An 11954-nucleotide genomic window follows, 5' to 3' on the forward strand; every position below is an offset into this window, starting at 1 on the left:
TCCCTATATATATATATATATATATATATATATATATATATATATATATATATATATATATATATATATATATATATATATATATATATATAAGCCAAGCTCTACTAATCGTAGTAAAGGGGGGGCACATGCTGTGCCTGCGCTGGGAACTTCTCAGGTCGTCTGTACCTACGGGCGATAGCGGCCTTTTTTTTTCTGAAGCCGACAGACAACCTTGGTAGCTTCCATTCACGCTGCCCTTAGACGACACGCGCGCTAGCTACCATTGTGTGCATGATTCGAGCCTCTAGATTTCAGTTAAATACTATTGGTACATTTTATTTAAAAGTAGTAGCACTTTTAAGTCTTATTTAGATACGCATGTATTCATCTCAATCCCCTGACGGAGCCGTCTTGGGACGGGGTGGGGCAGCCGCCCCAACTACCGGCGGCAGCGGGCCAGACCCCTGGACCCCCTCTTCTTCCTTCGCTCTGGCTACCAAGCTGCCAAGCAGAGGCTACGCCACCGCGACATGGCGCCGAGTGAGAGCGAGCCAAGAGCAACGAGTAGCGACATGGCGCCGGTTCGTTTTGCTAGGCAGTGGGAACTTGGCCCTTTTTTTGTCACTTTATATTAGCCCAAGTGCCCAACAAGGGCCCAATTTAGCTCCCCAAATCCTCAATCTACCAACACCGTCAGACGCTCGCGCTCGGCTTCCCGAATCCCCAATTCCGCATCGACGCGGATGCCGCTGCCCGCTGCTAGGCGCCCGCCGTGGCTCGCTGCCACCCCACTCGTTGGCCGCTGCCGCCAGCTGCGTCTCGCCGCCACCCCACTCGCCGGCCACCGCCGCGCCAAGAACGATGGAGGGATGAGGAGAGGAACATGGCGCCAGGGCCGGCGGCGGCCATGGCCGCAGACAAGTTATTAGCAGCAGAGCAGGGGCAGCAGCTCCGCTAGTTACCTCAATTTATTCAGCAAATTTGAGATAACATCTTGTGTTGTTCATCCAAACGAGGCCTTAGCTGGAAACACAATGCAGCTAAGGTAACACCTATTAAAAAAACTATAGCTAGCACATAAATAAAAAAGTGTAGCGCTAAATAAATTACCAAACACATTAGTACATACTAATAACTACTCCCTACATTTCAAATTATAAAACGTTTTGACTTACGTAGGTACACAACTTTTATCATATACTTAAATATACATTATGTCTAGATATAAAGTAAAAGCAATGAATGTTGAAAAAACATAATGTCTTAAAATTTGAAATGGTGGGAGTATTTATACAGGGCTATACCAAAAAGTTTAACGAACATCAAGCACAACACTGAACTAGGGTCCTGTTTATTTGAGTTTTTTTTATCACTTTTAGACTATTAGCTTTTGACTTTCTAAAAGCCTAACAACTCTCGTAAGCCAAAATTCTAAAAGCTCACTATAGTGAGCTTCTGTCTTTTGGTTTTTAGCATCTGGTTTTTTTTAGGCTTTTGAAAGATTCAAATGCTAAGGTCCAAAAGCTCTCTGAAAGCTCAAACGAACAGGTCCTAAAGATGTGATTTTGTACCTTGTGTATATATATATGGTCCGACCTAGCCAGTCTGGTGCAAGTGTAAGACGATTGGTTCCCTAGACGTTACTGGAAAGAAGATGTGGTTCTATAAGTCAAATGCTTATTAAGTTCAACAAATTTTATAGGAATATGTTTACAAAAAAAAAACTCGACTCACGGGGTAAGACAACTCTGGGCATTTTGCTTAAGAAGACATTCTCACTCGTATCGAGAAAACCTCTGAACCTCTGCCCTACCCATACATAGCGGCATCGTAGCTCCCGTAAGACTGAACTGGCCTTAGACCTGTGCTTTGGCGTGGGACAGAGGGGAGACGATTTTTTCAACGTGCAAATAAACTGCGCCTTCTCCGGCCAACAAATCCGCCCCCGAGGAGGTTCGAACTCTAGCCGGTATGGTGCAAAGCGCACAGCCAGACCAACTGGTCTAGCATTCGCTTGTATATGTCTACAAACCAAATTAGGATGGACAGCTCCATCCTACCTCATCCAACCAACAAAACCCACACCGGTTCCATTTGGAACACGGGATTTTTTTTTTCCTATTCCTTCGTTTTTCTATGAAAAATGAATGGATTCATATGAAATTCCTATACAATTTTTGTGAAATCACTGCATTCCAAAGGGGCCCTAAACAGTCATATACAGTAGATCTCGTGAAATTTTTAACTACAACAATCGGCACCGATTAAGGGGGTGTTTGGTTTGGGCTGCTAAAGTTTAGTCCCTCTTAAATGGTTTAGTCTCATTTAGTCACTCCAGAGTTGCTAGAGAGGACTAAATCCTATTTAGTCTCATTTAGTCATAGTGTTTAGGTAAAAAATGATTAAATAGGACTAGATTTAGGAGCTCCTAGTTGAACCAAACACCCCCTAAATAATGCGACCGGACGAAAAAAGACTTATAAATGCATATTTAATGGCCTGGAGGATGTGTGGTTTATAATCAAACTTAATCTATATCTCTTATAATTCTAAACTCCACTAGAATATTATCTTACATGCACGGTGTACACCTCAGCAGTCCAATATCACTTGCAATTAAAGTCCACTAGCACAAACAATTATAATATCCACGTCAACGAGACATATCATTCACTAACATCCATTTAGTTGTTCACATCAATGAGTCACGCTATCCACTAATATTAGTTTGCTAAGAATTATACGAATAGTTAAATTTCTTTCTAAATCAGCCGAGCATTGTTCCAGTTATACTGGAAGCATTTCCGAATAAACCTTTAGGTGTCGGCACGACCGCATTCCATCAGGCATCAGCACAGACACGAGCGCATGAGCCGTGGCTGGCTGTCCTTTTGCGCCTACGTGCTGCATTACCACTGACCGGGGATTATTAAGAAATAAGAAGTGAAGATCTGCCCTGCCGGGCTGTCAGGGTGTTGTTTTGTATTGCCCGTGCTCTGACGACCCGATCAGCAGGCTCATTTGCAGCCATCTGTATGTATCGATCGCCCGCCGATTTCATCACAGAGTGTTTGTGCGCGCGCGCGCTTTTGTTTTGTTCGTGGAAATAAACCGGAAAGAATGTTCGTTCAATTCGTCCCGGCAAATGTAAAAGGAAAGGAGCAGCAAAGTCGCCCAGGATTGTGTTGTGCTGTGCGTGCGTCGATCGATCTTTTTTTTTTCCAAGACGTACAGTGGAGATTGTGCGTGCCGCGTCGTGCGGTGTGGTCAGGGCGACACGGCCGCATCATCGCTCCACGTCACACACGCGATGACACCCGCACTGGAGACCTGGGTTCTTCGTCCTTGCTGACTTCCCCTTAGGGCTGCATGGAGGAAGCTTATACAAATTAGTCACGTAATCATGGCTGGATTTGTTCCTGGCCACGGTTCCCCAGAAACCGAACAGAAGCTTTTCATGGAGCAAAAAAAGAGCAAGCACCAACACCGGTGTGAATGTGAACCGGAAATTCGGGCCTCCCATTTCAAAGTTCACATCTGAACATCTTATTATTCATCAAACATCAGTGCGTCTGTGAACGTAAAATAGTAGCCAAATTTAAAAAAAAAAGTACTACTAGGTACTACTACTGACTACACAGCTAGTGCACGGCACTTGTGCGGTGATGCACCGGCGCTCACGCCGCGTGCTCCATCATGGCCCTGAACTCGGGGAAGCTGATCCGGCCGTCGCCGTCGGCGTCGTGCGCCGCGATCATCCTGGCGCAGCAGTCCTCCCGCGCCGCGGCGCCGCCCTCGGGCAGCAGCATCCCGAGGCGGCGCAGCACGTTCCAGAGCTCCCCGGCGCCCACGAAGCCGTCGTCGTCGCGGTCGAACACGTAGAAGGCCTCGCGCAGCTCCTGCTCCGTCGCCTCCTTGCGCTCCAGGAGATCCTCCACCGCCGCCGTCGCCGCGCACCCGCCGCACGCCGCCGCAGTGTCCTCCTCCGCGTTCTCGTCGCCGGAGGAGGAGTTGAAGCACTCCATGTCGTCGTCGTCGTCGTCCAGGCGCAGGCTCGCCGTCACGGCCGCCACGACGTCCGGCCACGACGACGACGCGCACCGCTCGCAACAATGCCGGCTGCTCCGACTCCGCCGCGGAGGAGGAGGAGGAGGAGGAGGCGCCACAGCCACGCCGCCGCCGCTGTCGTCGTCGCTCCGGCCGGACAGGAGGCGCACGAGGACGGCTCGCGACGCGGAGCATACGCCCCTGCGCGCGGCCGTGGCCACGTTGCCGCCGGGCAGCAGAGGCTGGAGCGCGAGCATGATCATCAGGAAAGATGACACCGACACGATGAGGCAGCCGTGGACGAGGAGGTCCAGCACCGTGGGCAGCACCGGCTCCAACATGCTCGACGATCTGCAAGCTTGCAGCACAGCTCCCCTTACGACTTGACTGTTGCCGTGGAACGAAGAGATCGTCTAGCTAGACGTACTCCTTGGATTGCATTTGCATTGGTGACCTGTGGGCTGTGGCTGCTTTGACGACATGCATCTACATGACTACATGTATATGCAGGCCAGGGAGACTTCACCTTGAACGATGCAGGTGCAGCTGGTGTTGGGCATATGGGCGGCAAACGTAGAGCAAGTTCCCGGCAAATCCACGAGGAATACATGCAAACTTTACTCGTAGAGCTTTGTTGCGTTGCGCCTGCCTGTCTATTTTACTCCCTCCTCGTCTTCCTTCTTATATGTGCTTTTCCCCTATCGATCGGTTTCTAATCTAATCCGCGCAAGACGACTTGGGTTGCTTGTTTGTAAGGTGTAACAATCTATCACTCTTTCCTTTGGTACCAACACAGCGTGCGGGACGGGAGGTTAGGTTACGTACATCCAACCGGCCACGCACGGCGTGAGAAATTTCCCGGCAGCGCCGTACTTTCTGCTGCTGCTTTTTACAGAGTAGACAGACGGTGGATGGCATAAGCCGACGCCGACGCGTTTTCCATTGACGGCGCGCGCGAGTTCGGTTGCGAGTCGTGGCAGCCTGCCCAGCTTACCGGCCTCCTCTGGTCCAGTCAGTAGTGTCGTTAGCTAGCCCTACGGCGGCCTGTTCGCTGGGTCGTAAACGCTGGGTCGTAAACGATCGTAAATTTTCAGTTAGAACAGTATTTTTTTCTCATATCAAACTAGCCAACAGTAATAATCCACGATCGTATACGATTGTTTCAGCCCAAGCCGAACAGGCTGGGGTCGTCGCACGATTAGTCATATCGATCTCCCATCTCACTAACTAAAGAATTACCGGCACGGCCGTCTAACGCCCTCTCAGGTCATTTTCCACTGCCCGATCGACGCGACGTTGTTGAGTGGTTGCGTTTGTCGGCGACCTGCCCTCTGCCCCCATCAAAACCAAACCGAACTAAAGTTGCAGAGAAATTCTAGAGTTGGGAGTAGTTTATTTACAGAGAGAAAGAAAACACATCCTAATCCTAGCGTCCGATCGAAATCGCGGCGACCGGGGGTTGAATTGACTGACACCACGCATATCGGCGCGCGCGCGAACGAAACCACGGAGTAGTAACACGCGACGCCAACCGCCGCATGCATACGCATTTGCCTCCTCGCCTCCGGCCGGACTTGGCAAATTTTCACATCTCAAATCAACACGTCCAGACGAGGAGGATGCAAATGCGTTTGGGCAGTCCACCACGGGGTCTCCCCGTTGGTCAACTCCGTCTCAAGACCACTGCTAGGCTGCTTGCTCTTGTGGCCCGGCCCCGCCGGGACGACGCAGCTGCTGCTGCAGATGCAAGTTTAATTAGAGGGCTTGCAGTTTTTGATCGAAAGTTTAGCTGCAGTTGTTAAGGGTGGTAGAAGTGGTAGTGCTAGGCGTAAAGGCTGGCACAACCCAGAGGCGATTGTGGTGGCATAGCCTCCACCAAACTTGGAATCCATGCATGCGCTGGCAAATACCGTTCTTGCTGATACGTGTCGTTTTCGTTATCCACTGGCAGAGGAAATTATCAGATGACTTTCTCTGATCCCGTCGGAAGCATCATATCGAGTCGTCGTTTACTACTAGCTTGTCCCACTCGCGGAGCTACCTTAGGGCCGTAGCCTGCCATGGCCCGGCCCCCTGCCGTGCATAAGTTCCATAGTTGTCATGTGCAAGCGCATGTATATTTTCCCACTGTCTACTAGTACAGTTGCATGCATAGTTGTTTTATCTGTTACTACTGACTAGATGCATGATACATGCAAGCTTGTTAGCTATGGTGTCATGCTTGCCTGTAGCAGTATGTTCTTGAGGCCCATTTGGCCCCTGCTTGCTTTGAGCGCTAGCTCCGCCACTGGCTTGTACTACGTACTACCGTGTCCAGTCATACCTACGACAAGTCGCTATCTCCTACACTAGATTCCTGCCGCTTGAGGGTTGAGACGCATGGATATACGGACTTGACCGTCCAGTCCTCCTGTGTCGAGTCAATCTAAAAAAATGGAGGGCTCAAGGGGCTCCAGATGTACTAGGCAGTAGTAGTAGTTTAGGAACACAAGGAAATAACACATCCTAGCTAGAAGAAGCGAATCGATATCGACCGGCGGTTGGAACTTGCGAATTGGTGGAATCACGGAGCAATTCGTGACGCGCATGCATTGCCTCCGCTCCGGGCCTGGCAAATCCAAATTTCAACATGCATGAGCTCGTCCAGACAGACGAGAGGAGGATGCATTAATTGATGCGTCATCGCATGATGCATGCGAGAGATCTGCTTCCTGCTGCTGCTGCATCCATATATAGTTGTCATGTGCAAGTGCATGTATATTTTCCCACTGTCTACCGGTATAGTTGCATGCATAGTTGTTTTATCGGTTACTACTGACTAGATGCATGATGCATGCAAGCTTGTTAGCTATGGTGTCATGCCTCCGCTTCCTGCTGCTGCTGCATGCTCTTTACTTATTCCCTGATTACTTTACAGGCCTCGCGGCGATGCAGCTGCATCTGCATGTAATTATTGGGATTTAGCCATTTGGGAGTACGCGTAAGGGAATCCCAGAGCATCAGCGACGGCGTCGGTTGACTTCAGTCTTGGTCGCCGCAGCACCGCACTGAGAGGCGGCGTCCCAATATTCCCAAGGCGTTTCAGCCTCAGCGCCTACCACATGATCACACCAACCAAGCAGGACCAACAGAGTGGAGACCAGCGATCAAACCCGCACCTACCACATGATCACACCATCAAAACAAACAGCAAGCCGGATTCTTGCTCAGGAAATAATTCCTAGGAGATGATAAGCATGGCAGCAACCTGCTCTGCTTACCCCAGCCGTGTCACCCAACTGGTCCAGGCCAGCTTACCATGGCAAATGCTGTTTTGGCGATCTCCTCAGATCAAAATACCAACACGAATGCACTTGGACCTGTCTGCAACATAGACCAATTTCATGTTTTTTTTAAAAAAAATCATGAACAAGGACAGAGCAATAAAAGGAACACAAAAAACACAGCAATAAGATACCAGATATCCTCAAGGGTGACTTCAGGACCATACGAGGCAGCACCTGCAACATTCCATCCACTCCAGAATGCAATGGAGTGTGGAATGAGGACCACTGGACGGCATTTGCCTTCACATAAATTATCCAGCCATCTTCTAAGGAGTTCTCATAGACAGTTAAAATATAAGACGCAAAGTCACTGCATACATACGCCATAACAGCTAGTGGAGGGGTTGCCTTACATTGGCCATACTGTCAACCAAATTGGCGTCCACATGCACGTCTAAGTCTTCCGAATTTGGTAAGCACGCTACAGGCTACACATTTATTTGAGGCAAGTAAACATAACAAGCACTAGCAGATTACAAGCCACGTAGCTTTCAGGAAAGCGAAGATAAAATAGTTTGTCTTCTGGGGGGCGACCATTCAGAGATATGTACAGAAACTACAATATAAAGATGCCAGCCTCATATTTCAGAACGCCTTCACCATATTGCAAGCCTGCATCCAACTCTGTCTGCAATGCAAGCGCAACTACTGAGGGAGGTATCAAGCACATTAATAGTAGGGTTGGTGTTTTCATTGTTCACATTATTACGCTCATAGACTCATAGTATTTATCATTACCTTCAGTTCTCAGAAGAGTGCGGAACACTTTCATCATCATCAGATGAGAATGGATCAGAGAAGAGTGTGCTCAGAGCAGAGAAGATAGGACTATCAGAATGGTTGTCTCCATTGCGGTTACTACTTTCTGTATCACTACTGCTTGCAGCAGCATTGTCTCCATCTCTGTTGACGGCCCCTGCAGTGCTGGCTGATTCACATGGGTTCTTCGTCTCCTCAGTAGGCAACTGAAATCGACAGATTGGGCAAGAACTGTGGAGCTCCAGCCACGGAAGTATGCAGTGGGAGTGGAACTTATGCTGACAGGGCATCTGCTTTGCTTCTGCTCCCATCTCAAAATCCTCAAGACAGACTGAACAGCCCAACACTTCCTCAATGTTCACAGTTGGCAGCGCAGCTACTGCTTCCTTCTTGGCAGGTGGTGTGCCAGAACGATTGAGGTCACTCTCCGCCAAACGCTGCAAGAGAGTATCTAAGGCAGGACCAAGAAAGTAATCCCCAAGTGATACACCAGAACTTGTGTTGCTTGAGTCCTCTTGATTGTCATCAGATCCAAATGTTCCTTGCAGAATAATAGCCTCATTGTTGGAGTTGATCAGTATTAGGCTTTCTGTCCTCTCTCTGCCACGAGCACTCACTCTCTCAATTTGCCTTGCCCTCTCTCTCTGCCTCTCCATCCGCTCCTGAATTCGCTCCCTCGCCATCCGCCTCTCCATCCTCTCCCTTCTCGGTCTCTCCAGCTCCAGGTCTCTCTCTGTATCACTGTCAGTGTCATCCGAGCCCCTTACGTCATCACGGTCACGGATAGTCTGGAGCATCCTCAAAAGCGCTGACGAGCCCCTCCTCCTCCGCCTCCTACTGGAAGCTTCAAGCTCATGGTCTGAATCATCCTCTTCGTCATCCTCATCAGCATCATCGTCAGCCATGGCCTCCCTCCTGAGTCTTGATCTGCGCGACGAACCCCCCAACATACCAAACAGCAGTGGAGCCAATAGAGAGAGGGAGCGATCAGATCTTGCGTTCATAGCTGATTCGAAGCCTTCAGAGCTCATCTCTTCCACAAACCCGCCCTCACAGCTTGGGCACTTCATCTCAGGCATAGGATCTATCACCTCCTCACACCTGTGGCACCAGTACCTAACTCCCTGGCCTTCATCCATCTTGAAACAAGCTCTCTTGAGACTTAGTTTCCCTTCAGTATACTATTTCCCAGTCCAAATTCACCCCTGGATACTTATAGCACAACCCAGCAACCGTCAGGAGCTCTACCGCGTCAAGACGATGTCTTCCTTCACTGACCTGAGAAAGCTATCCTTGTCACCCTGAAACAAATTTCCCCATGAGCATCAGTACTTAACTTTTACTAGGAAAAAAAGCACACACGCAAAGATTATTAAGGTACTACTAACAGATCTACCAAAAGAAAGGAAAACCAGTAGCTATTGTAATCCCACTGAGGAAGCAAGAAAGGCAGGACATATTTCTAGGACTAGGAAACTTCGTAGCAGGAGCGGACCGGGTAAAGGACATGGTTGTACACATCTACACCCGACAAGTTTTTGCGAAACAATCGGAGCTAATAGGCGTAATACACGCATACCCACACTTGTAGTTAGATCAGATCCGAATAGAAATAGTTAAGTTAGGGTTTGGGTGCTCAGTTCTCGCACAGCAGGCAAGGGAAGACAAGGGGTAGGCGTACCTGTGGTGCTGTCGCCGGAGAAGGGCCCGACGAAGACCTCGGAACCTGGCGTAGGGCGGCGGCGACGGCCTGTCGGCCGCCCAGTCGTCGCCAAGAGGAAGAGACCGAGAGAGAGAGAGGGAGGGAGTGCGCACACTGGGTGGGGAAGAGAGAGAGAGAGAGAGAGGCCGGCTTGCTCATCCTACAGGCAAGACCGGGGTGGGTCCGTGACTCCGCGTCCGCCTGGAGGGTGGAGCAGAACTGGGCCCTCTTTGTCAGGGATTCAATCGGTACTATTTGGTTGCAGGACTTATGGTTGCCATTTATTAAAAAAAAAACAAGAGGACTTATGGTTGGGTCCGTGTCTGATTTTTGACACAGAAAGGGCTCGTTCCATCAGTCTGCATTCGGATTATTTCTAGATTGTTTTAAGAAAGAGCCCGATCTTTTTTTTAGAATCGATCCACTTCTAATTGTTTATGCATCGTTAGTGGGTAAGGTCGGTGATGGGCTGAAGTATAAAATTCACCTAGTCTTCTTCCGTTCCGAAATTTTTTTGTTTTTCAGCTTTTTTTTAAAGATTTTCATAAATACGTCCCTTTCAAAAAATAGATTCTGACCTCGGCATCATGACAATTGACGTCGAGCTTACACGTCTTGGCGCCAATTGCTTTGGCGCCGAGATCCAGAGTCATTTTCTACGTGTCGTTGACGTGGCTGCTTGCGTGGCGCGGACGTGGCATGAGCTCGACGCCGTGGATCTTGGCGTCGAGCTCGGCGCCAATTATTACGGCGCCGAGCTATAGAAATTGATAAATTTTAATTTTTACAATGACTTGGATATTGAGAAATGTGGCTAACTCTAGATTTTTTATAGTGACTTGTTATTTGATCACTTAAAACAGACTAGAAATAAGTATTTCTATACTGTAGTTTCATTTGGTCAGGCAAATTTTTTATCTTAAGTATTTCTAGATTGTTTTAAGTGATCAAATAATAAGTCACAGTAAAAACTTTAGTGTTAGCCACATTTTTCAATATTCAACCTGAACAACATCCATGAGTTCTCTTCGCCCATCTCGTGTCTGAACCATCTGGAGTCCTTGTCGGTGCGACTCGATAAGAACATGGATGGTTTGTTTCCTTCTCTAGATGACACAATTGCTCGGCCACAAAAGACCCTCAGTTATTGCTTTAAGCTGCACAGGCATATACGCATACTACCATCATGCAGCTAGATCAAGAAGTTTGTCAACGTCCAAAACTTAAACCTTGAGGTAACCTTACAGGAACAGCATGACATGCAAGTCATCCTGGATCATTTAGTACATCGTACCAATGGCCCATGAAACGTCTCTGTATCAAGCCAGTTCAAGATGACGCGCTCCGTATAGGCATTAATGATGAGCGGAAGTTCGTTGGGTTATGACTTGAGGTCCTTGAAATTATTTGCACCACAAACTTATAGGCAACTATTGAAAATATACTAGATGTTCATGTACCGAGGGTTGAGTGCTCTAGTGCCTCTTTGCATCTTTCTGGGCTGCAAGGGGTTCGGTACCTCAAGGAAGTGTGGCTTAAGGGCTCCTGCAGCGACGAACTCAAAGAAGACTTGCAGCGCCAACTTGCCCAGCGTAAAGGTAAATATAAACCTGTCCTCAAGGTCCTTCAGCCACCTTCGCTCTGACATGATATCCTCGCCAACCAAGAGGCCTCCCAATGTTACCTAGTCTTCTTCCGTTTCGATTTTTTTTTTGTTTTTCAGCCTTTTTTTAAAAGATTTTCATAAATACGTCCCTTTCAAAAAATAGATTCTGACCTCGGCGTCGTGACAATTGACGTCGAGCTTACACGTCTTGGCGTCAATTGCTTTGGCGCCGAGATCCAGAGTCATTTTCTACGTGTCGTTGACGTGGCTGCTTGCGTGGCGCGGACGTGGCATGAGCTCAACGCCGTGGATCTTGGCGTCGAGCTCGACGCCAATTATTACGGCGCCGAGCTATGGAAATTGATAAATTTTAATTTTTACAATGACTTGGATATTGAGAAATATGGCTAACTCTAGATTTTTTATAGTGACTTGTTGTTTGATCACTTAAAACAGACTAGAAATAAGTATTTCTATACTGTAGTTTCTTTTGGTCAGGCAAATTTTTTATCTTAAGTATTTCTAGATTGTT

At 48.3% G+C, this 11954-nt stretch overlaps 2 protein-coding genes across 2 annotated transcripts; both read right to left on the reverse strand.

Moving 5' to 3' along the window:
* Nucleotides 1–3563: 3563 nt before the first annotated feature.
* On the reverse strand, nucleotides 3564–4786 carry LOC136479788 (probable calcium-binding protein CML20). Its single transcript, XM_066477541.1, has one exon. It carries the CDS (start codon nucleotides 4368–4370, stop codon nucleotides 3660–3662), a length of 711 nt encoding a protein of 236 aa, XP_066333638.1. The 5' UTR covers nucleotides 4371–4786; the 3' UTR covers nucleotides 3564–3659.
* A 2820-nt stretch (nucleotides 4787–7606) lies between these two features.
* On the reverse strand, nucleotides 7607–9951 carry LOC136487479 (E3 ubiquitin-protein ligase SIRP1-like). Its single transcript, XM_066484633.1, has 3 exons — nucleotides 9796–9951; nucleotides 8094–9415; nucleotides 7607–7983 (listed from the first exon to the last, which is right to left on the reverse strand). Exon 2 carries the CDS (start codon nucleotides 9251–9253, stop codon nucleotides 8096–8098), a length of 1158 nt encoding a protein of 385 aa, XP_066340730.1. The 5' UTR covers nucleotides 9254–9415; nucleotides 9796–9951; the 3' UTR covers nucleotides 7607–7983; nucleotides 8094–8095.
* Between the last annotated feature and the right edge of the window lie 2003 nt (nucleotides 9952–11954).

Source organism: Miscanthus floridulus, chromosome 1, assembly GCF_019320115.1.
Source record: "Miscanthus floridulus cultivar M001 chromosome 1, ASM1932011v1, whole genome shotgun sequence".
Taxonomy (NCBI): Eukaryota; Viridiplantae; Streptophyta; class Magnoliopsida; order Poales; family Poaceae; genus Miscanthus; species Miscanthus floridulus.

Bases quoted from the DNA above. Each gene is read 5' to 3' on its own strand.
- LOC136479788 (XM_066477541.1), bottom strand. From the start codon at position 4,370: ATGTTGGAGCCGGTGCTGCCCACGGTGCTGGACCTCCTCGTCCACGGC.
- LOC136487479 (XM_066484633.1), bottom strand. From the start codon at position 9,253: ATGGATGAAGGCCAGGGAGTTAGGTACTGGTGCCACAGGTGTGAGGAG.